Below are 24,475 nucleotides of genomic sequence, written 5' to 3'. Positions count from 1 at the left end.
CTGGACTGAGCGCTTCTATCTATATGATCACCTTTAATGCTTATAAGTGGGCCCTGTCTTTAGCTTTGCAGCCTCCAAAGTTTTCCTTTTTTTAAAAAAAAAATATTTTTATTGATTTTAGAGAGGAAGGAGGAGGGAGAGAGAGATAGAAACATCAATGATGAGAAAGAATCACTGACCGGCTGTCTCCTGCACACCCCCCACTGGGGATCGAGCCTGCAACCTGGGCACGTGCCCTTGATAGGAATCGAACCAGGGACCCTTCAGTCTGCAAGCCGACGCTCCATCCACTGAACCAAACCACCCAGGGCTTCCTTTTTTTATTTTATTTTTTTATTATTATTGACTTTAGAGAGGAAGGGAGAGGGAGAGAGAGATAGAAACATTAATGATGAGAGAGAAGCATTGATTGGCTGCCTCCTGCACGCCTACTGGGGATGGAGCCTGAAACCCGGGCATGTGCCCTTGATCGGACTCGAACCTGGGACCCTTCAGTCCGAAGGCCCACGCTCTAGCCACTTAGCCAAACTGGCTAGGGCCCAAAGTGATCCTTTAAAATTAGTCAGATTATGACACGCTTCTACCCAGAGCCCTCAGTGGCTTCCCGTCTGTCACATCCAAGGATCGCAGCATGACTTGGTTTGGCCCCACCACCTCTCTGACCCCGGCTTTTCCCATCTCCCTGTCCCAGTTACCTGTTGCTGCTAATAAACTGCTCCAAACATGATGACGAAAGCCATTTGATTGTTCCTGCCGATGTTGTGCACCAGGAAATCAGCAGAGTGTGGCTGCTCTGCTGCGTGTCCCGTCTGCTGGGGCCGAGTCCAGGTGGCCTCTTCACACCCGTGGCGGTGCCTGGCGAGGAGGACGCGGGGGCCTGGGGACCGGTTGTCATAGCCTGCGGGGGTCCTCAGCCCGGCACCTGGGTTTCCTCCTCCGAGGCTGGAGCCTCTTCCTTCCCATGTGTCGTCCCAGCAGCTTAGCCTGACTGCTCACACAGCAGCGCCAGGCTCACCCGAGTGCAGAAGTGGAAGCTTCAGGCTCCTTTAAGGCTTGGGTCCACAACTGGCAGAGGATCACTTCTGTTGCATCCTTAACCAAAGATTCAGCCCAGATTCAAGAGGTGGGGGCAACGAAGGGCTGGTGTGGCTCCTCGGGGCCACCAATGAAACTTTAGTTCTGTTCAAGTACTTTTCTATTTATTTACTTTTCTCCAGCCAAAAAGGCCTCTGTGCTCTTCTTCAAACATGCCATGCACATCCCTGCCCCAGGGCCTTTGCACTTGCTCTTCTCCTCTTCCGGGATGCTCTTCCCCAAATACCCACCTAGTTCACACCCTCCCTCCATTCAGCCTCAGCTGAAATGCCACCTTAATAGAGAGACCATACCTGACCCCATCTTATCAAAAACAGTGCACCTCTGCCCTAACCCACTCTGGTTTTCTTCCACGTATCACCTCTTGGATTAATATGTATCGCCTATTTATTGTCTGATTTCCCTTGCCCCCACCTCAGAATATAAGTGTCACATGAATAGGGCTTTGTTCTCTGTGGTAGCTCTAGCTCCAGATTTGACACATGGTAGATATATTTGTTGACTGAGTGTGTATTAAAGTTGAATGAATGTGTATTAAAGTTTGAAGCTCAGAGAGGTTAAATAACTTTCCCAACGACACACAGCTATAATTGACAGAGCCAGGATTCAAACCCAAGCAATTTAGCATCTAACATTGAGCCATACTAGTAGAAGCTTTGCTGCCTGTAGGGTTAATTACTTAGTTAATTATGGCTGCCTCCTATTTTTCTCTCCCTGTGTCTTGTCTTCTCCACTCACAGTGGTCTTCCCACAATTAAAATCGGATCAGGCGTAAAACCCATCTTGAAGGTGGTGTCTCTCACCTTTAACAGGAAAATTTCCCTTCTTAGATCACTGCACAAGGCACAGCAAAGCTTGACCTCCAGCCGTTGCCTGATGTAGTTGAGCAAACATAGATTTTTGAGCCAGGCAGACCTGGTTCTGTTTCCAGCACCCCTACTCACAGCCTCTCTAAACACAGGCGATCTAGGAATACCATCCCTCATCCATCTACCCAATGGGTATTTATGAACTCCTACACTGAGCCAAGGGTGGTGCTAGGTCCTGGGTCCACTGGGGGAGACAGACATACTCACACAGTCACCCAAATAAATAGGTCCCCAGTGTGGGAAGATGTGTAACAGGGCACCTGTGATAGTGCAGTGAAGTGGACAGTGTCCTGAGGAACTGACACTTGAGTAGGAGCTAAGAGGTTAAAGAGGTGGGCAGGTTCTTTCTAGGCAGAGGGAACAGCATATGCAAAGACTCTGAGGAGGAGGAAACACATTTTGGTATTAGAATGACTTTTAAAAATGGGTGGTTGGAGGGCAAAGAGCCTGAGGAGCTGGAGAGGCAGGCAGGAGTCAGATCATGCAGGACTTTGCATGGGCAAGGGGCTGGGGAACCCATCAATGACTTTATTTTCTCACCTATAACATGGGGATAATAATAAACCCATCCCCAGTACTTGGAGTGTCTGTGGTCTGCTGGGCATCCTGGCTGTAGGCCGGTCTGGGTTGTCTCAGCAGGGTGATCATCCGTGATCCACATCGTCTCATCCTCTAGCACAGCGGTTCTCAACCTGTGGGTCGAGACCCCTTTGGCGGTCGAACGACCCTTTCACAGGGGTCGCCTAAGACCATCCTGCATATCAGATATTTACATTACGATTCATAACAGTAGCAACACTACAGTTATGAAGTAGCAACGAAAATAATTTTATGGTTGGGTCACAACATGAGGAGCTGTATTTAAAGGGCCAGAAGGTTGAGAACCACTGTAGTCTAGCAGGTTTGCTCAGCTGGTTCACATGGCAGTAGCTGGGGTCCAGAGAGCAGCAGAAGTTCGCAAGCTTAGAACTGGCACCGCATCTTCTCCACTGCATACTCTTGGTCCAAGCAGATCATAGGGCCAGTCCCAATCCCATGAGTGTGTGTGAAGCTAACACAGTGCCTAGTTCATAGAAATTGTTCTGTAAACATTATTGTTATTACTCTGCAAGGCACTTTATCCTTTTCATGTTTTATTCCATACATCATTCTACCCTACACTGTGTGAGGATAATTGAGGCAAATGTACTAGCCCCATTTGACAAATGAACAACAGAGATTTAGATAACTGTCCAAGGTCACCCATTTAGCTGGTGGTCACAGCCAAACTCTAGCACTCAGATGTCATGTAACCTAAAGCATATTTGCAAACACATCTGTGGAAAGGGAACCCATTTGCAGATGATTTCATTGTCCTGAGCACCATCCTGGTAAATAAACGAATTAAGATACAAACGCTTTTGTCGGTGGCCCAGGCTAGTGGCTGTCTGCAAGGTTTCGTTACGGTCTCGGAGGTCCAAGTCTCCTACACAACTTTTGTTTGTTGGCTCACTGGAAGTGAATGATGCTTTTCTTCTTTCCTACCCAGAGAACCTCTCTTTGGACTCCAGTTTCTTTTCCTCTCCACCTGTGAATTTCCTCCAAGAATTGCCAAGCTACCGGTCCATTGCACGCAAGAGGACCAACATCCCCTCCCGAGACAAGCAAAGTGGCACTTTGCTGAAGCCGACAGACTCTTACAGCTCCCAACTGGAGGAAGGAATCGCTGAAAACCTCAATAGCCAATCCATTCGAAAGTATGCACTGAACATCTCTGAGAAGCGGAGACTAAGGTTCGTTCAGTAGCCACCTGGAAGGCATCTGATGTAGGTTTTGGGGCAGATGTGCGTTTTATGCATGGCATGCATTTATTTCCTCAAGAGCTCACATAATCAAAACTATTACTTAGGGTAAGCTAAGCTGCTGTGACAAAGATACCCAAACATGTCAAAGGTCAGCCTTTTAGAAATGTTTTTCTTGCTCACATAAAAGTCCTGGGTCAGGTCAATGGAGGACTTTGCAGTCATTTAGGGACCAGGTTCTTTCCATCTTGTGGCTCTGCAGCCCTCCCAAAGCTGAACTATTATCTGCATCCAGCCAATGTAAAGTGAAAGAGTATGGAGTACGTGTGCACCAGTTAGCTGTGCTGCGTAGTAAGTCACCCCACAACTTTGTAGCTTAAAACAACAATTTCTCAAGTCTACAAGTTGGCGCTGGGCAATTCTTCTAGTTCCATTTGGGCTCACTATGTATCTGTGGCCAGCTGTGGTCAGAGAGGTGGCTCTGCCCATCGAGGCTCAGGCTCTGCTGGCTGTAGGCTGGTCTGGAATGGTCTCATCCTGCAGCAGGTTCGAATGGCAGCAGCTGGAATCCAAGAGAAGAGCAGAATCCTGCAAGTCTTCTGGGAGCCGGTGCTTAGAACTGGCACAGCATCACTTCTGCTGCATTCTGTGGTCTGAACAGATCACAAGGCCAGCCCAGAATATAATGTTTCTAAGATTCATCCATGTTGTAGCATGCATCAGCACTTCCTTCTTTTTTTATGGCTAAATAATATTCCATTGTGTAGATATAGCTCATTTTGTTTATATATTCATCTGTTGATAGACATTTGGTTTATTTCTACCTTTTGACTATTGTGAATAGTGCTGCTGTGAACATTCGGGTACAAGTTTTGGTTTGAGACCCTGCTTTTCGTCCTTTGGGGATATCTACCTAGGAGTAGAATTACTGGGTCAAATGTTAATTCTAGGTTTAACTTTTCAAGGAATGGCCACTCTGCTTTCCCTAGTGGCCACACCATTTTACATTCCCACCAGCAATGTCTGAGGGCTCCAGGGTTTCCACATGCTCTCTGCTGGGGTTTTATATGATGCTAAGGCTTGTCAGTGGTGCCATAGTCATTGTCACGCTCGTTTTTTAACGCAGGGACATTCAGGAGACCCAAATGAAGTATTTATCTGAGTGGGACCAGTGGAAACGGTATAGCAGCAAGTCTTGGAAGAGGTTCATAGAGAAAGCTCGCGAGATGACGACCCACCTGGAGCTGTGGCGGGACGACATTCGCAGCATAGGAGGTACCACACCCCACACTCTGCACCTGCTCCTCCACAGTTGTGCCTGGGGGGAAATTCGGCTTCGTTTTCATGGACGTTTAGCTGAAATCTGGCATTTCCTTCCATGATGAATGTGAGCAACACCCCCGTTAGGATTAGCAGAGCCTGTGTTTTTGTCACCAGGAAAGTCACAGATAGTTTCCTATTCCTTCCAATTGTAGCTAACTTGGGAAACCATTTATGCTCATCCCTACTGTGAAATTTCAGACCTACCACTAGACCTTATTATTTAATGTGCCAATGAAGATGCCCATGTGTTATTCCATCACAAATTTGGTTTTGTTTGTATTTTGTGCATTTAAAACATTATTCTGAGATGAAGTTCATTAGGCTTCTCCATACAGCCACAGATACCCATGACCCTGGAGATACTTATAATCCCTTCTTTCCCATAATAGTGACAGTGGGGTGCAGGATTGCATTAGGCAGCTCGGGCTGCCATGACAAAGTAACATAGATTAGGGAGCTTGGACTACAGACATTCATTTTTTTATAGTTCTGAGACTGCAAGTTCAAGATCAGGTCACCTTCTCACATGACCTCTTTTTGTGCACACTCCAGGAGGGAGGGTTAAGGAGCGGGAGAAAGAGAAGACTCCAACCGGTGCCTCTTCTTATATGGGCACTAATCCCATCATGAGGGCCCCACCCTCATGACCTCATCGGAACCTCATTATCTCCCAGAGGCCCCACCTCCAAATACCATCACATTGGGGGTTAGGGCTCCAACCTATGAATTGGAGGGGGACACACAATTCCTTCTATAGCAAGTGTACAAAAATTGGAAGTTGTGCCAAAGTATACTAGTAAAATTAGAAGAAAAAAACATTTCAACATTTGGTTGACATAGCAGAGCAAGAGGGGAAAATACTTTCTAGGATTACATAGTTTCTACCATAAAGCAAAATGATTTGCAAGCATCTCCTCAAAACTACTGGAATGGAAATTTTGTAAAATTTGTAAGGAGTGATGTAGGAGAAATGGAGGAAATTATTGTTCCCATTATTACTATTACAAGACCTGTAAAATGCCATTGGTAATCTCTTCAAAGAACTACTTTTGGTTTTATTGAGAGAATGTAAACATATTTCTAAGGAGTTTCACTTGAACCATTCATTTTTGAAAGCTAAGTGAACATCATGTTTGGAGTAACATTTAGTAATAAAAACTAATCTTTATTGAGCCTTTCCTCTGAACCAGGCTTTGTGTAAACATTTACTCATATTATTTCACTTTAGCTCTCACAAGATCCTTCCATACAGATTATCACATGCATGGCTCAGAGAAGTTAAAATACTTGTACAAGTTCACTGGCTAGGAGAAGGCAGACACAGAATTTGAACCCAGGCAGTCAACTTCAGAGGCTAAGGTTTTATCCACCACGTCTCTCTTGTTAAGTGGTGGCCTTTCCGGAGATTTTCATTCAAAAAGTGGCTTGTGTATTGGAGGGTAGTTTTTCCCTGGGGAACAGGGGCCTTGATTTTCTCTTCAATGCTCCATTCCTGTGATTTCTTGGCTTGCTAGGTACTCATCTGGCAGGAAGTAAAGGTGTGATAGTCAAGCTCCTTGCTCTGGCAGGGTTGCTGGGTTTAGAGAGAAGCAAAGATTATGGGTCTCTTATATCTTCTGTCTCAAAGTTAAGTTCTTTGCCCCCACAAAGAACAAGCAGACACCCTCACTCTTCAAGTGCTTTCTGACTGTCCTTAATAATTTAATCATTATGTGGTGGAAAGTTTATTTTTTTCTTAAAAAAAAAAAACAATGAATGTAATTCTTAACAGAATAAGGAGAAAAATTATATGCTTATCCCACCAATTCTCATTCTTAGCAAATAAGAGATAGATGTGAACTTTCTTAATCTGCTAAGTACAACTACAGAAATTCTGCAGCAAGCATCATACTTAATGGTGAAATATTGAAAGCTTCCCCTAAGATTGAGAATGAGAAAAGGGTGCTGATTATCACTGATTCAAATCTGCATCATCCTGGAAGTTCTAGCCCATGTACAACCATGGAGGGAAAGGCATAGGAAGTGGAAAGACAGAAACAAAATGCCTTTTTAAAAACATTTTTTAATTGATTTCAGAAGAAGGGAGAGGGAGAGATAGAAATATCAATGATGAGAGAGAATCACTGATTGGCTGCCTCCTGCATGCCCCCTACTGGGGTTCGAGCCTGCAACCTGGTATGTGCCCTGACCAGGAATTGAACTGTGGCCTCTTGGTTCATAGGTTAACGCTCAACCACTGGACCACACCGCCTGAGCAAATGCCTTTTTTTAAAAACAAGTAAAGTTGCTACATACAAGATCTCTATATAAAGTCAATTGTATTTCTATATACCAGCAACAAACACTTAGAAAATGAATATTTAAAAATGATCCAATTTACAGGAGCATAAAATAAATTGAACACCTAGGAATAGGAATATGAATATATATATATATTCATATAAAGATATGAATCATCCTGCACATAAAAATGTACAGCATTGAAATTAAAGAACCTAAATATCTCATGTTCATGGATCAGAGATTTAATATTGTAAACATGTCACTTGTCCTCAAATTGACCCATGCATATTTCATGTAATCCCAATCAGAATCTCAGAATATTTTGTGTATATGTATCCATATGAAAATTAACACGCTGATTCTAAAATTTATATAGAAATGCAGAGGATCAAGCAGACCTGAGGAAGAATAAAGCTGAGACTTATAGCACTATATGTCAAGTATTATTATACTTATCTAAAATAATTAACCTGGTATTGTTGCAAGGATGGAGAAATAGACCAATAGAATACAATAGAGAATTCAGAAATGGCTTCTTACATTACAGTCAATTACCGAAGCACTACTGCAATTCATTGGGGGAAAGTTTAGTCTTTCAATAAATGGTGCAGAAGTGAACTAGATTTTTATGTGAGAAAAGATAACTATTGAGTCCTCCCGTACACCATTCTCAAATAGTTAGTTATGATTGAATGTACATTTACAAGTCAAAGTTTAAACCATTAGAAGTAGAACCTTAACGCCAACAGTAGAAAAAATAAAATGTTTCTTTCTCCATCCCCTCCACCAGGATTCCTCCAACTCCAGCCTAGTGTGGCTGATTAAATCTACAGTGGGCAGTGGGTCAGTATTCCTGCTCAATGATTTCTTTTTTTCCAGGGAAATTTGGCACTGGGATTCAGTCCTATTTCTCCTTCTTGCGATTTCTGGTGTTGCTGAATTTGGTGATATTTCTGATCATCTTTATGTTGGTTTTGCTCCCAATATTGCTCACCGAATACAAGATCACCAACAGCAGCTTCGTGCTCATCCCAGCCAAAGACATAGGTGAGTCCACGGCCTGGTTTTCCCTGGAGTGCTGTCTGGTTACAATGCCTGCTTCTTTAGAAATCTTTATAATCTTAATCTCGGTTACCGTAGTCAAGATGGGCCAGGTTATGCCACAGAAACAAATGACCCCGTGACTCTCTGCACCTGATATCCACAAAGGTTTCTTTCTTGCTCACAGTACATGTCCACCACTGTTTGGTGGTGGCTTTTTTCCGTGTTGTCTTCATGCTGGAGCCATGACAGATGTGCTGACTCCTAAAGCGTCTGCCTGACGATGACACATGTCATTTCTGCCACATCTCATTAGCCAAAGCAAGTCGCTCAGCCACTCCCGAGTTCATCAAGGCATGTGGGAGGAGAACCGCAGGGTCGGAAAGTGGAATATTTAGCAAGCGTACAATAGTGCTGCTGTGAACATTCGGGTACAAGTTTTGGTACAATTAAGGCTTTCGTCTCTGACAATGGCGATGCTCGGGGCTGCCATTTATTAAACGCCAATCATGTGCCACTGGCAAGTGCTGGACCTGTGTGGGGTGTTTTTTTGAATTCTTAACGTAGGTCAGATCTTCTGGGCACTTTGTTTATTCAAATGGGGCGAGTTTCAGTCATTCTACAGACATTTGATTAGGTTCTGTGACCAGGTTTTGTGCTGGGGCTGGAATTGGAGCCTCATGCTTCTCAGATCATGGAACTCCTTTCCCTAGAAGAACCCTCCTCTAGAATCACTTCTGTGGCCCTAAACATTCCTCCTCATGTTTGTTTCTGTCTTAATTCTATTACACTTCAAAATAAAAGGAGGATAATGTGGAAACCCAGACTTAGTTCAGGGCGGTGGCACCCATATTGAGTGCCTACTGTATGCCAATACTACATTCTCATTTTCGCATAAGTCCATTTTACAGATAAATATTACTGCTGCTATGTGAGAGCCCTGGGCTCTGTTTCAAGGCCTTGCTCTGCTAGCTGATTGGACTTTCTGAGCCTCAGTTTCCTTATCCATACAATGGTGGTGATCATTTAAATAATGAGGTGATTACTTTCATTATTCAAATAACACCTCACTATTTAATACTTTGCTCATTAAAAATAATAAATACTTATTTAAATTAGAAATAATTGAAAGCAATAATATAAATTCTATATTACTTAAAAGAAAATAAAAATGCTTAAATAATTAAGCAATACTCGTAATTTAAAAGTATTAAATAAGATAGAATGCTCAGCACCTTCCTTCCCTTCTTCATTCCTTTCAACAAGTGTTTACTGAGCACCTACTGTGTGCTGGGCCCTGAGCCTGGCACTGAGACTACAACAGGGAACAGCACACTTGCATCCACAGGGTTAATATGTTCTAGCAGAAGGTGGGCTGTAAGGAGTGAACCACACGAAGTATAGAAGGTGTGAATTGGGCCATGGGAGAGGAAAGGGATAAAGTCCTGAGAAGTTGGACACCAGGACACTGGAGGCTGAGGGGCCCCAAAGCCCTCTGTGAAGGCAGGGACGTGTAAGCCGAGTCCAGGAGGGTGAGGAGAGGGCAGCCGTGGAAGAGCTCAGGGAAGCCTCTTCATGCAGAGGAGCAGCATCTACGAAGGTCCAGGGCTGGCAAGTAACTTGGTGTATTAGAGAAATGAGACGCCTGGCATGGCTTTTCCCATAAAAGGCCAGGTAGTCAATATTCTGGGCTTTGCAGGTCATACAGTCTCAGTGGCCACTATTCAACATTGCCATTGTGGCATAAACTTGGCCACAGACAGATACCATGAATGGGCGTGGCTGTGTTCCCATAACTCCGTATTAACAAAACAAGGCAGCTGGCCAGGTGTGGCCCATGGGCCATGGTTTGCCGACCTCTAGGCTGGAGGACAGTGAGTGAGGAGCAGAATGGCAGGCATCTCATTCCATCTTCCTGACTCCTCTCCAAATAGAATGACTGTCTCCTTCGTCTGCATATAATACCGTGTTCATGCAACCACTTGAGTACCTTCTGTAAACGTAACTGTTGCTTGTCTTTATTTCCCCTTAATGGGGAGCTTTTCAAGAGCAGGAACTGCTGCTTACTCATCATTTTATCTCCAACATCCAAGTGACTAAGAAATGTTTGTTGAATGAATAAATGAACATATGCATGTTAGAATTATAAGATGACAGCTGAATTTGGCCTTGAAGAGACTGCTTCAACTCTCTTATTTTAACACAGGGGAAACTAAGACCCAGAAAAGGGGTGATAAATTGGTTTATTTCCCCCAATTTGTCACTCCCCTGTAATTGTGACTTTGCAGGACCTCTCACTGTGGACAGAGAATACTTTGTGTTCCATTGATATTATACTTGGCCATGTGGCTTGTTTTGTCTATTGGAATGATAGCTTGAAATGGCTTTGTGTGGCTTGCCTTATGAGACAAACCATGAGGAGAGTCATTTACTCTTCATCCTGGGCCCCAGAATGGAGTCATGGGGAGCAGTCCTGAGCCCAAGTGGAAGCCTAGAGTCCATCCTGGCTTAGCCTAAATCAGCTGAATTAACCCCAACTGCAGATCCATGAATGAGAAAATAAATGGTCGGTATCTGAAGTCACTGAAACTTTGAGATTATTTGTTACACAGTAATAGCTGACTGATACAGAGGAAGTGAATTAATTCAAGGATAAGATAGTGTCACTAAAATTATTATTCAAATATTTCTTGATTAATTAAACATATGTAAATATATGTATTTTTCAAATAAAACTGCATGTTTATTCCCACACACACACAGATCTTTTAGAATTGGATGTGGTTAAAATGGAATAACAATTTTATCAATCACAAATTCTAAAACATGTATAAATATGAACCCCAAAACACAAAATACCAATATAAGCAGAAAACATTACTATAAGTGGACCTACATGCAAAATGTACAGAAAAAAACATACATCCAAAATGTTTAGAAAAATGAAAGGGGAAATGCTACTGTACCTGGTGCATTGGGGTTTGGTTTGCAAATAGAAAGCCACACACACATCCCTACACAAATATACCAATATATAATGACATCTAAATGTGTATACATATTCTTATATGCATGTCTATACAAAGGGTGATAGACAAGTTATAGAGACTGTAAAGCTATTTCCACTGACCTTGTTTTTGTTTTTTTTTTTTTACAGATATTCAATGCACAGTATATCCAATAAGTAGTTCTGGACTCATCTATTTTTACAGTTATATCATAGACTTGCTCTCCGGCACTGTAAGTATTTAACCTAATTCTGTATTTCAGCCCTTAAGATCCTGAAAATAGGTTAATTTAAACATCAGTTTCCTGAATGTCGTCGATGTTGGCACAAGTACCAATAAAAGGAACAGGATTTGCAGGGACCTCATTCACAAGGATAATGTTCACCCACCCCCTCCTACAATATGCAGGAACTATGCTTTGTCACTATCAGCCATTGTCCTTTTTCTAGCCCCTGCCACCTTCAGATCGAATGGCAACAAAATGCTGAGTTCCTCCACAGAAAAGTCAGTGAAAATAAACCCGGGTAGAATTATTTAATTTCTCTGACATTGAAAACCTATAAGATTTGGGCATTCTAGATCACCTGGATGAAAGCTGTGGCTCTTCTCTGCAGACATGACGCACACAGACGTGCGTGTTGCACAAGTGCACACACATGCCCAGACGTGTGTGCCTACATACACATTTCCTGAAATCCCTTAAAAGTCTTCTAATCCCAGGTTAACACACCCTTCTCTAAAGCGGAATTGATCTCATCCTTCTTATAGTAGTTTCAAAAGGGCTTTTTAACTTTCCTCTAAAAAATGATTTTTTGTGAGCTTTCATTTTGTTTGTGTGTGTGTGAGCTATGTGAAGTGGCCATCTGCCCTCTAGATCAGGGTTTCTCAACTCAGCACTGTTGACATCTCAGGCCCGATAATTCTTTGCCTCCGGGGCCTGTCCTGTGCACTCTAGGGTGTTAGCAGCATCCCTGGTCCCCACCCACTAGATGCCAGTAGCAGTTCCACAAGTTGTGACAACCAAAAATGTCTCCAGACACTGCTAACTGTTTCCTGGGGGACAAATTGCCCCTCATTAAGAACCACTTTGTCCGATATTTATAAAAATACATTTCTGGAAGTTATTGGTATTAAAATACTGCATTGAACTTCCACTTTTTGGAATAGATAAATAGAAAGTATTGAATTTGTCCATTGTGTTTAATTCTGAAAAAGTGCTTTTTACGTCTCTGATGTATTTCTCAAAATAGCTGAGAGGAATTATCAGGTGGGTGTTGAAATGTCCACTGTGCAAGGAGAAAAGAAGTTCAGTGATTCACCCAAGTTCACCCAGCTAGTGAAAGCAAAGTAGGATCAAATCCCAGAACTGCTGTTAACCCCATTTCTTTAGATTACATCCCAAAAGAGAAATCTGTAGATTTCCACACATCATAATCTTCTTCCTTATAGGAAATTGGTTTTTAAATCCTTGCTTGAAGATATGATTTTGTTGGTTTTAAGAGAGAGAGAGAAAGAGAGAGAGAGAGAATGAGAATGTGAGTAAGAACTATCAATTGCTTGTCTCCTGTATGCACCCTGACCTGGATTTAAACCTGCAACCCTTTTTTTGGTGTACGGATGTCGCTCCAACCAACTGAGCCACCTGGCCAGGGCCTTTTAGGAAATATTCTATAGGAAACTTAGATGCACCTGATTATCAGTGTTCAATAAAGTATGCATGGCAAAGAATAGGCATGTCCAAAAGCATATTCTACAGTGATAAGAATGTTCTGAAACTGTGCTGTAAACTCTGATAGCCAGTAACTCTTGAGCACTTGAGATGTGGCTAGTGTGACCAAGAGACTGAATTTTAATTTTATTAAAAATTTAAGTTTAAATTGCCCTTAGAGCTAGAGAGATCCAAGAGTGGTTTGTCTTTGTTGAAAACAGTTAAGCCAAGCTCATTATAAAATCAGAAAAATTATTTTCCTGGCCCAGTGAACCTTTACCCCGTAATGTTACATAATTTTGAGGGAGGATTAATGATAACCCTGATATCAACCCCAGGGAAATATAAACAGGTTTCATGCCGTTGGGCAAGTTTTTCTGGCCTGTGTGCCCTGCCTTTGGGAGAGTTATTAAGAAGATGGAGTCTTCTGTTTCTACATTTTTTTTTCTGTTAAAAATTTTACTTACTATAAGAATACATGGTTGTCATTAAAAAACAGAATTTATAGAGTAAAGCGTGACAGGACCCCTCCTGTAGGTCACCGAACCTTGAACACCATGGTTCATAGCCTTCTTGCCTTTTCTCGGGCACTAACAAGGTCTTGCTTACTATTTAGAGTATGGATTTTCCACAGTCTAGCCAGGCCCCTGCCGCTGGACATTCAGGTTGCCTCCTTTTTCCTTCTTTATAAACAGTGCCGTGGTGAACACCTCTGTGTTACCTGTGCTGCTGCTTTTGGGTATGTCCTCTTCTCACTCTCCTGGAATCTCCTTGCCATCCAACGAGGAAGTTGAGGTGGTCAGTTATTCTTCCCATAAGAAGTCAGGGACTGTTCTGTGCTATAGTTTCAGAGGTCACTTTATTATTATTGGTTTTTTTTGTTCATAGCTTTATTGAGGTGTAATTTACCTGTCATACAATTCATCCACTGAAAGTGTTCAATTCAGTGGTTTTTAGTGTATTCACTGAGTTAGGCAGTCATTGCTACAATAAATTTTAGAATATTCCATCACCTAAAAAAGGAATTTCATACCCTTTGGCTATCACTTCCCACTCCCTGTTATTAGCCCTGAGCAATCGTTAATCTATTTTATTAATGATTTATGTCTCTATGAAATACTTATTTTGGACATTTCATATGAATGGAATCATATAATATGTGGTCTTTTGTCTCTGGCTTCTTTCACTTGACATGTTTTTAAGGTTCATCTATGTTGTAGCAGCTATCAGTTTTTCATCCCTTGTTATGGCCAAATAAGATTCCATTGTATGGAAATACCACATTTTGTTTATTCATTCATTTGGGTTGTTTCCACCTTTTGGCTATTATGAATCATGCTGCGGTGAACATTCATGTGTGAGTTTTTGTGTGGAGATATGTTTTCACTTCTTTGGGAGGATATACTTAAGAGTGGAATCACTGGGTCAAATGGTAACCCTATCTTTAACTTTTTGAGGAAATGCCAGACTTTTCCAAAGTGGCTGCACCATTTTATATTCTCACCAGCACTTATGAGTGTTCTGATGTCCAACCCTTGTCAACACTTGCTATTACCTGACTTTTTTATATAGCCACCCTGGTTTGTGTGAAGTGGAATGTCTTTGTGTTTATTTATTTATTTATTTTATTAAACTTTCAGAGAGAGAAAGGAAGGGAGCGAGAGAAACATCAATTTGTTGTTCCACTTATTTATATTTTCGTTGGTTGATTCTTATATGTACCTTGACCTGGGACCAAAACCGCAACCTTTTGGTGAATGGGATGATGCTCCAACCAACTGAGCCACCTAGGCAGGACCTCTTTCCGTTTTTAATTGGATTATATATCTTTTTATTGTTGAGTTATAAGAGTTCTTTATATATTCTAGATATAAGTACCTTATCAGATATGTAGTTACAAGTATTTTTTCCTATTGTCTGAATTGTCTTTTCACTTTCTTGATAGTGTCCTTTGAAACACAAAAGTTTAAATTCTGATAAAGTCCAATTTATTTTTTTCGTTATTGCTATTCTTTCTTTTGGTGTCATAGCTAAGAATCCATTGCCAAATCCAAGGTCATGAAGATTTAGCCCTCTATTTTTTAAATAATTTTATTGATTTCAGAGAGGAAGGGAGAGGGAGAGAGAGATAGAAACATCCATGATGAGAGGATCATTGATCGGCTGCCTCCTGCACACTCTCTACTTGGGATTGAGCCTGCAAACCAGGCATGTGACCTGACCAGGAATTGAACCATGACCTCCTGGTTTCATAGTTCAATGCTCAACCATGGAGCCACACTGGCTGGGCTAGTCCTCTATTTTTTTTCGTAAGAGTTTTATAGTTTTGACTCTTCCATTTAGGTCTTTTATCCATTTTAAGTTAGCTTTTATATGTGGTTTATATATATTTTCTTGCATGTGTTTATCCAGTTGTCTCAGCATCATTTCTTGACAAGACTGTTCTTTTCCCATATCAAAAACCAATGAACCATAAATGTATAGGCTTAATTTTGAACTCAATTCTTTTTCATTGATTTATATTATATTCTTATGTTACTACCTCACTATCTTGATTACTGTTGTTTTTGCAACAAATTTTGAAATTGGGATGTGTGAGTCCTCCAACTTTGTTCTTTTTTTTTCAATATTGTTTTGGCTATTCTGGATCCCTTTCAATTCTATATCAACTTTAGGATTAGTTTGTAATTTTCTACAAAGAAGCCATCTGGGATTCTGATAGGGATGTGTTGAATTTATAGATCAATTGGGGCGTATTACCATGGATTTCCTGATCCATAAACATGGGATGTTTTTCCATTAATTTAGATCTTCTTTAATTTTTAGACAATGTTTTATAGCTTTAAGAATATACATTTCCAGTATTAAGTCTATTCCTAAGTTTTTTGTTTTTTGCTGTTACTGCACATGGAATTGTTTTTTAAATTTCATTTTTGGATCCCAGACCTGTGTATTTTTAATGCTCAGGTTTTATCCATGCTCTATTCCCCAAACATTAAGCAACCCTGATACCTCTGGGATGGTTTCAGAATCTGGGAATTCAGGGATGAGCAATGACATGGAATGTGAGTTCTTGAGATAGAGACTGGTTTCTTGCAGTGAACTTACTAGCCTGACCTCATGCCTGTGACTTTGTTTTAGGGTTTCTTGGAAGAGACCTGCCTCTTTTATGGACATTACACCATTGACGGGGTGAAATTTCAGAATTTCACCTATGATTTGCCTCTGGCTTATTTGTTAAGCACAATTGCCTACCTGGCCCTGAGCCTTCTTTGGATAGTGAAAAGGTAAAGTTTACCTTATCATTGTGTTCTCTTTCAATTACCCCAATGGCTGGAGTTTATTGGAGGCATGGACTCTGGGAGCCATTACCCAGAGGATGAGCAGAGTCCAGGGGTGGGCTTTGTGGGGGAAAGATTTATATGTTCTGGAGACTGTGGAGATGTGAAGGCAGTGGAGGAGGATTTGAGAGCTGGAGGAGCAGCCTTCAGATCGTCACTCAATCATTATTGCACACACGTGCCAATGCCATGTCCCCAACCTTATCTTCAGTCTGGTGTGTATATTAACCACGTCTCTCAGATTTCAAATGGCAGAAACCCACGTCTGACTAACTGGGGCAAAGGACAGTTGAGTGGCTCAGAGAACCAAGGAAGGGAGGAAAGTACTTACAGGAAGGACAAGGAAACAGGTGTGACTTTGAAATATCCCAAAGCAAGAGCTCCTTCATCTCTGATTCTCCTGGTGGCAGTTCCCTTATGTGGCCTCTCTGGGTCACGGGTTCAGAAATCCTTTAAAGAGATTTGTTGGCTCTGCTTCATTCAGGTACCCAACCCTGACCCTTCAGCTGTGGCCAGTGGATTAGGATCACAGGAGAACCTGGCATTTCCCGAGTAGACACGTGGTTTAGTGTCAATTTCCAGGAAAAGAAAAGTGAGGAATATTAATTACTTTAATTATTAACGAATAACTTCCCCCAAAAGTACAATGGCCCAAACACAGTAGCCGTTGTATACCTTTCTTACATAAAGTTCTGAGTGGGACACAGGTTAGTGTGGTAGACATCTTCTTAGTCACTGTGGGACTCAAGTGGGCAGAAGTTCAGCCATCGTCAGCATGCAGCTTTGAAGTTCCCTTTGAGAGCTGGAAGGGAGAACAGCCATGGAGGAGTATCCCGTGGGAGGTGTTTATGGGCTAGGCCTGAAGTGATACTCATCACTCACTTTCCATTGACTATAGCTGCAAGGGAGGCTAGGAAATGTTATCCCTGGCACTGACACTATACTATGGAAGGGGAACCACAAACTTCTGATGGACAGCTTTCTGTCTCTGCCCCAAGGGGGTGGCTTGGCAGACAGGATCATGATGGGTACCTCTCTTACCCACTTCATTGTCCATGTGAGAGTGTGAACAGTGCTACAAGCCAGGGGGCTGTGAAGCTCCTTATCACAAGTGTAGAAGAGACCAAGATGCTGGGACTGAGTTTCCCTCCATGGAGCCTCCGGTTCACCACCACACCAGCCCCAGAGCCCAGCTGGGCACTCATAAACTGAGGCAGAAGCTATGAGAAGAAAATTGCCTGGTGTGTGTCCATTCCCCAACCCAAATGGGCAGCGTATGGACAAGAAGGAGCAGTGGCTCACTTGGAGGGACAGAGAGATTCTTGTAAAGAAATGTTGGTTGACTCGGGTTCTGGCTTTGTTGCTGGATAATGGTGGCAAGGCAGATCAAGTTTTACAGACCTGCAGTTTAGATGATTTGGAGGAGTCCTCTTTAAGACAAAGGATACAAAAATACTTTTTAAAAGTATCCTATATAATAAAGAGCTAATATGCTAATTAGACCAGACAGTGGAACAACCTTCTGGAACTACCAGTGGGCAGGGGGTGGGGCCGAGGGGCAGCCGGGGCTGCAAAGGCCTACTCTTGCACGAATTTCGTGCCTCGTGCCTCTAGTAAAATATAAAAAGAAACAGGACCAGATGAGCACATTGCTAGAGGTGCTTCCAGGGCCTTGGAAAGGGCCCTGAAGAACAAGTAAGTTTATTAGCCAAATAGTGACTCCATCTCCAGATTTTGCTCAAGCTCCTCATGTCTGGGTCTTGATTGCTCCCTGGGGCAGCCTGGAGGGAGGGCTGGGTGTGCTGTAATGGGGAGAGGCCCACCCCTGGAGGAAGAAGTGCGAGGGTGGCAAAGGGTGTGGACTTGGGGGTCCAGAGACTGAGGTTCGAAGGTCACTTCACCTCTTTAAACTCATTTTCTTCCTCTGTGAAACGTAGACACCTGGTTGTTGGGAGGATTCGCAGAAACAAGGCATGTAAAGAACTTAGCACTGGGCCTGACACATTTATTAAATTAAAATCATCATCATCATCAAGTGGGCCCCAGTTCTGCCACTAATTGATTCTAGGGAAATTAGTTTTCTCTCCTCCAGACCTTGGCTTCCTCATCTGTCAAATGTAGGTTTGGGTTAAGTCAGAGGTTTTCACCTGGGTGGTACCTCAGCATCAACATGGAGTTTTATAAACTAACACATTTCTGAACCCTCCCACCCTGAGAGCTCCTGATGGAAAATACCAGGGTGTGACCCCACCTGGGAGTCTGCATTTTGGAAAAACACCCGGATGGTTCTGATAAACATCCTTTGCTATGAACCTTTGGCAGAATGAGCTTTATAATTCCTTTCACTTTTTACTGTCTTCACAACTCACTGGCAAATCCTAAAAACACCCCGTTTCATCTACAGCAGTGGTTCTCAACCTTCTGGCCCTTTAAATACAGTTCCTCATGTTGTGACCCAACCATAAAATTATTTTCGTTGCTACTTCATAACTGTAATGTTGCTACTGTTATGAATCGTAATGTAAATATCTGATATGCAGGATGGTCTTAGACGACCCCTGTGAAAGGGTCGTTCAACCACCAAAGGGGTCGCGACCCACAGGTTGAGAACTGCTGATCTACAGTGTGTGACATTTAATATATCTGTGTCCTCAAGTGTTTGTTTTTTTCCCCATGAAAGCATTTGAATGAATAACAGTTATGAAGCATGCAAGAGTTGCACCTGATTGGAACAGGTGCTGACTAAATATTGGATTCATTTACTATTTAAAATAATTTATTCATTCATTTATCCATCAATTGGATAGTGGCCACATTATGGTCCAGGCATTTTGGATATCAAGGTGGCAAGGCAGCCAGGGTATCTGCCCTCAAGGAATTTAAAATTTAATCAGGGTCAGGGACTAGAAGCAGTAAACAGATAAGTAAGATAATTGCAGAGTAGGTTCCCTGCTGTGAAGGAAATGAAAGAGACTAATTTAAAGTGAGAGTCACAACTCTAGATGGGGTGGTGGGGAATCCAGGGAGGGGTTATTTGAGCTGAATCCTAAAAGATGGAAAGGAGGCAGCCATAGGGAGTGGCAGGGGAAAAACTGTCCCAGAAGAGGGTAGCAGGGACTGCAAGTGCAAAGGCCCTGGGGCAGGAGCAGAGGTGTGTGTGTTTATGAAAAAGAAAAAAAGCCGGTGTGGTATCAACAGAGTGGCCATATGGGAAGAAAGATGGTATCGTGCAGGATCATAAAGGCTGTGTTAGAGTTTGGATTTTATTCCAGCTGTGAGAAGAGCTGTCATGTGGATGACAGGAAGTTATTTTCATCCAGGAGATGCCTGGTTCGCTGCCACATATATTTAGGATGGTCCAGAATGTGACTGTGTCAAAATGGGTGGGAAATGCAGCCACGTGTAACTGTTTTAGTCTAGACAAAGTCAATCCATGGGCTTGTATCTTGTTGTTGTTCTCATAAGAAGCATAATTGTGTTTTGGGGTCAGGTCGGTGGAAGGATTCAAAATCAACCTGATCCGGAGTGAGGAGCACTTCCAGAGTTACTGCAACAAGATCTTTGCTGGCTGGGACTTCTGCATCACCAACCAAAGCATGGCGAACCTCAAGCACAGCAGCCTGCGGTACGAGCTCCGAGTGAGTGCTGCTGGGCTTTCTCTTGGTGGCTGCTTTGCCAGCACGGTGGTGCCTTGGGAGGCGGATTTGCAGCTTGCAGAGGAGCTAGGTGGGGCCCAGGCTTCTCCAGTACTTAGCAAGCACTTTGTAATTTTCAAGAGCTTTTAGCAGAGAACAGCTTCCGGGGGGTTGATCTCCTTCTACCCTTGTCCCTCCTCGAATTGAGCTTGTAAACCAGGGCTGGGAAGGGAAGTGGGGACTGGACAGTGAGTGGAAGGAAGTGGTACCTTTCCTCCTCCCCTTGCCACCCTGTTATCTCGTGAGAACCCGTCATAAACATCACTTATACCAGGAAAAATAGGACAAAAGACGGAATGCTACAATGATAAGGTAGAGTGGCGTGAATATGAAAAAGTAGGAGAATTTCTCAATAAGGAGAGAAGGAGTAATAAATAGCATTGTGATCAAACCTACCTCCCTCCTCAAACAGAGGAGACAATTGTATCAAAGTTTAATAAAGTAAGATGGAAGAAATAAAATCAAATGTGTTATTTGTTGTACTAAATATGAACAGACTGAATTTTATTAAAAGCAGAGACCAGGTTGAGTTAAAAAAAAACACCAAAAAAAAACATGCCTACCTTACATACTGTTTCAAGAAATAATGTGTATAACATATAAGTAATATCATGAATAGGTTAATAGTTCTGTTTTCCCATTTATTGCAGTCTTAATTGCTATCTTAAACAGAAGGTTCTACCTTGACTTTGGCCTTTAAACACAGAAGCTAGTTGGGCTTTATCTGGGAAGGTATCTTGGGAAAGGTGAATATTTAAGGAAAGTCTTAAAGAGGGATAGGGTCTGAAGATAAAACCAGAGGTTCCACCCCGAGTGTCCCTTCACCCCCATGCTCACAAATGAGTCTTCTTTGCTCCTCAGGCAGATCTGGAGGAAGAACGAATACGGCAGAAAATAGCAGAAAGGACCTCTGAAGAAACGATACGGATTTACTCTTTGAGGCTGTTTTTGAACTGCATTGTTCTGGCTGTTTTAGCGGCATGCTTTTATGCAATCTATAGAGCAACTATATTCTCACAAGAACACATGAAAAAAGTAAGGACTCGTTGAAAGTTAAGTTAACTTTTACCCTGGTTGGGACATTAGGCTAAGTGCCTTGTAAACCTATGAGGCAGACACCATCATCATTTGTTTTTCATGTCAGTCATCTGGCTGATATGACAGAGAACCAGAAATCAGAGGTGACCAATTTCCACTTCTAATAGAAAGAAAAAGCATCCAAGATAGAATATTTGTGGCTCTACTCTCCCTGGGACTCACAATATTTAATTCCAGCTGGATTGCCTGATTTAACCCCCAACTCCTCTACTTATTAGTAGGGGCCTCAGTTTACCTAAAATAACAGTGGTTTTAAAAACTCAATTTGGTCTAGTGCAGTGATGGCGAACCTATGACACGCGTGTCAGAGGTGACACGCGAACTCATTTTTTTGGTTGATTTTTCTTTGTTAAATGGCATTTAAATATATAAAATAAATATCAAAAATATAAGTCTTTGTTTTACTATGGTTGCAAATATCAAAAAATTTCTATATGTGACACGGTACCAGAGTTAAGTTAGGGTTTTTCAAAATGCTGACACGCCAAGCTCAAAAGTTTCGCCATCACTGGTCTAGTGGCTCTGCTTCATGAAATCGATCATCAGGGGCCCAGATGCCTTCCATCCTGTGGCTCTGCCACCCTTAGAGTGTGGCCCTCTTCTGTATGGTACTTGATAGCTTACCGTATAGCCAATGGGAAGGAGATGAGAAGGGCACACCCCTCCCCTTTTAAGGTCGTGACCTGAGGCTGCACTTAAAAAGTTCCACTTACATCCTTTGGGTCAGGTAGCTGTACCTAGCTACAAGGGAGGCTGGGAAATGTAGTTTTATCCTGGATAGCCCTATATTGTATGTGGCTAAATAGTCTATTATTATTAAAGAAGGAAAGAATGGCTATTATAAGTAATTATTACAACCTTGAAAATACATTGCCCTTTGATACAGAAACATGGATTGTTTTTCTTACATCTCACCTAAACAAATCCAGTAGAGCTCATTTTTCTTCTAGTATGTGCTAGATCATGTTTCCTGCATTTGAACACCCAAGGAAAGAGAATGGCTTATGTTTAAAGGCCTTGTTGAATGACATGTATGTTTTATTTGCTAATGAACATGTATAGTTGAGGTTTTCCCCCAGTTTTATTGAAGTATAATCGACATATAACACTGTGTAAGTTGAAAGTGTACAGCCTAATACATATAAGTTGAGTTCTTTTAAGATCAATTCATTTGTGATGCAACTTTCCGTATTATTCTCCTGACCAGTTTTGTTATCTTCATAGGAAATTGACAAGATGATTTTTGGAGAGAACCTCTTGATATTGTACCTGCCTTCTATTGTGATCACTCTGGCCAATTTTATCACCCCGGTGATCTTCGCCAGGATCATCCACTATGAGGATTATTCCCCAGGCTTTGAGATCAGGCTGACAATCCTTAGGTAATGTCTAGACATGCCACTCAGATCACCACTTGCCCCATCCCTTGCCTCTGGCAGACATTGCTAATCAATGGTGGCACATTTTCCTGCTAAGCCAAGAATCCTCTTCAATGTTCAGACAGCTCCCAGGAATGAATCAGTTTGCACAGTCAGTGAAATCTCTTTGACTTAAGAGTCTATTCATCAGTATTATATTTTTGGTTCATGTTTTGGCACATCGACATCTGAGGGCTTAGGGTGGGGCCCTATGAGGAGATGTTGCTCTGAAGATGTTAGAAATGACAAGGCGGGTAAGGAAGTGAGAGAGAAGGAAAGGCAGCTGATAAATGGTGTGTTATTGGGCAAGTTACTGCTGTTGGTTACTGGGGCTCAGTTCTCCAACCAAACCAGATATTCTGCCTCTACTGCCTAAGGGTGGCTGGCTCCCAGAGGCATTAACTCCCCACATTCCACCCACTACCTCCATGGGTGGGCCTTGGGTAGAGAGTTACAAGTCCTTGCAGGAGGAACTTGAAGCATTTGTTGGAATAGTGAGCGCTGAGAAAATGTGGCCAGGTCACCCACAGTGTGTGCTGCCATTGACTTTCTGTAAGTTGTTGTAATACCTCTTCTCAACTTTAAATAAATATTCAGTTTCATTTTTTAAAAAAATGACAGGTATGAAGCAGGGCGCAGGAAGTTAACACAAATGAGTTGGAGAGGACCAGGTGGGGACCATGTGATGTGAGCATTTTTTGCTGTTTCTCAAATGCCTCATTACATTTGCATTTTTTTTACCTCACTCAAGAATATGTTTTTATTGATTTGAGAGAGAGAGAGAGAGAGAGAGAGAGAGAGAGAGAGGTGAGAGGAAAACATTGATCGGCTGCCTCCCGTACATGGGGATTGAACCCGAAATCTTGGTATGTTCCCTGACTGGGAATCAAACCCGAAAACTTTTGGTGTACAGGACGATGCTCCAACCAACTGAGCCACCCAACCAGGACCATTTGCATATTTTTAAAAAATATTCTTACTTTGGAAAATTTTAAATAGAACGAATGGTATAATGAACCCCCCATGCACCTGTCACTTAGTTTCCATTACCAACATATTGTCAGTCTTGTTTCATTTACCCCCCCCCCCCAGATCTCAGGCGACATGCCATTTCACCTGTAAACACTTCAGTATATCTCTTAAGTGACAAGGATTTAAAAATATGTATATAACCATCATGACCCCTAATAAAATTGTCAGTTCCTTGATGGAATTGCAGATGGCTTTGTATGATTGGTTTGTTCAAACTGGGGCGTAGGGTGGGGCCCTGGTTTGAACAACCAGGTGATTACCAAAGGGAAAGGAAGGTGGGGGAGGTAGGAGAGGGCATGGGGGAGATAAGTGGTGATGGAAGGGGACTTGACTTGGGGTGGTGAGCACATACTGTAATATACAGATGATGTGTTATAGAAGTGTATGCCCCTTCTATTCTTTAAAGAATTCTCCTTCCCCTTGTGCTATGCCAGGGCTGGGCAAACTTTTTGACTCGAGGGCCACACTGGGTTCTTAAACTGGACCGGAGGGCCGGAACAAAAGCATGGATGGAGTGTTTGTGTGAACTAATATAAATTCAAAGTAAACATCATTACATAAAAGGGTACGGTCTTTTTTTTTTTTTTTTAGTTTTATTCATTTCAAACGGGCCGGATCCGGCCCTCGGGCCGTAGTTTGCCCACGGCTGTGCTATGCCATTGATTTGTGGGGGAAACTGGGGCATTTGTCCTGTAGAATGCCCTGTAGGCAGCATTTAGTTCATTGTTTTTTCATGGTGTGTTTGTTTTTCTGTACCATAAACAGGGTAAACTTCTGGGTAGG

At 42.3% G+C, this 24,475-nt stretch overlaps 1 protein-coding gene across 4 annotated transcripts in view; it reads left to right on the top strand.

Annotated features, from left to right (window-relative positions):
• The window catches only part of TMC7 (transmembrane channel like 7), a 52,570-nt gene that overhangs the window by 13,238 nt on the left and 14,857 nt on the right, over positions 1–24,475 (top strand). For all 4 annotated transcript variants that reach the window (XR_002829112.1, XM_023753425.1, XM_006088193.3 and 1 more), the window contains exons 2-9: positions 3,493–3,736; positions 4,872–5,020; positions 8,231–8,398; positions 11,550–11,632; positions 16,250–16,395; positions 19,940–20,087; positions 21,006–21,179; positions 22,467–22,624. Coding sequence is in view for 3 of the 4 variants with exons in the window: in XM_023753425.1 (XP_023609193.1) it covers positions 3,493–3,736; positions 4,872–5,020; positions 8,231–8,398; positions 11,550–11,632; positions 16,250–16,395; positions 19,940–20,087; positions 21,006–21,179; positions 22,467–22,624 (1,270 nt within the window). In the remaining variant the exon portion in view is untranslated. The remainder of the gene's footprint in view (positions 1–3,492; positions 3,737–4,871; positions 5,021–8,230; positions 8,399–11,549; positions 11,633–16,249; positions 16,396–19,939; positions 20,088–21,005; positions 21,180–22,466; positions 22,625–24,475) is intronic.

This window comes from Myotis lucifugus, unplaced genomic scaffold, assembly GCF_000147115.1.
Source record: "Myotis lucifugus unplaced genomic scaffold, Myoluc2.0 scaffold_45, whole genome shotgun sequence".
Classification (NCBI taxonomy): domain Eukaryota; kingdom Metazoa; phylum Chordata; class Mammalia; order Chiroptera; family Vespertilionidae; genus Myotis; species Myotis lucifugus.
The sequence above is the reverse complement of the archived record's forward strand: the minus strand, read 5'-3'. Positions and strand labels throughout refer to the sequence as shown.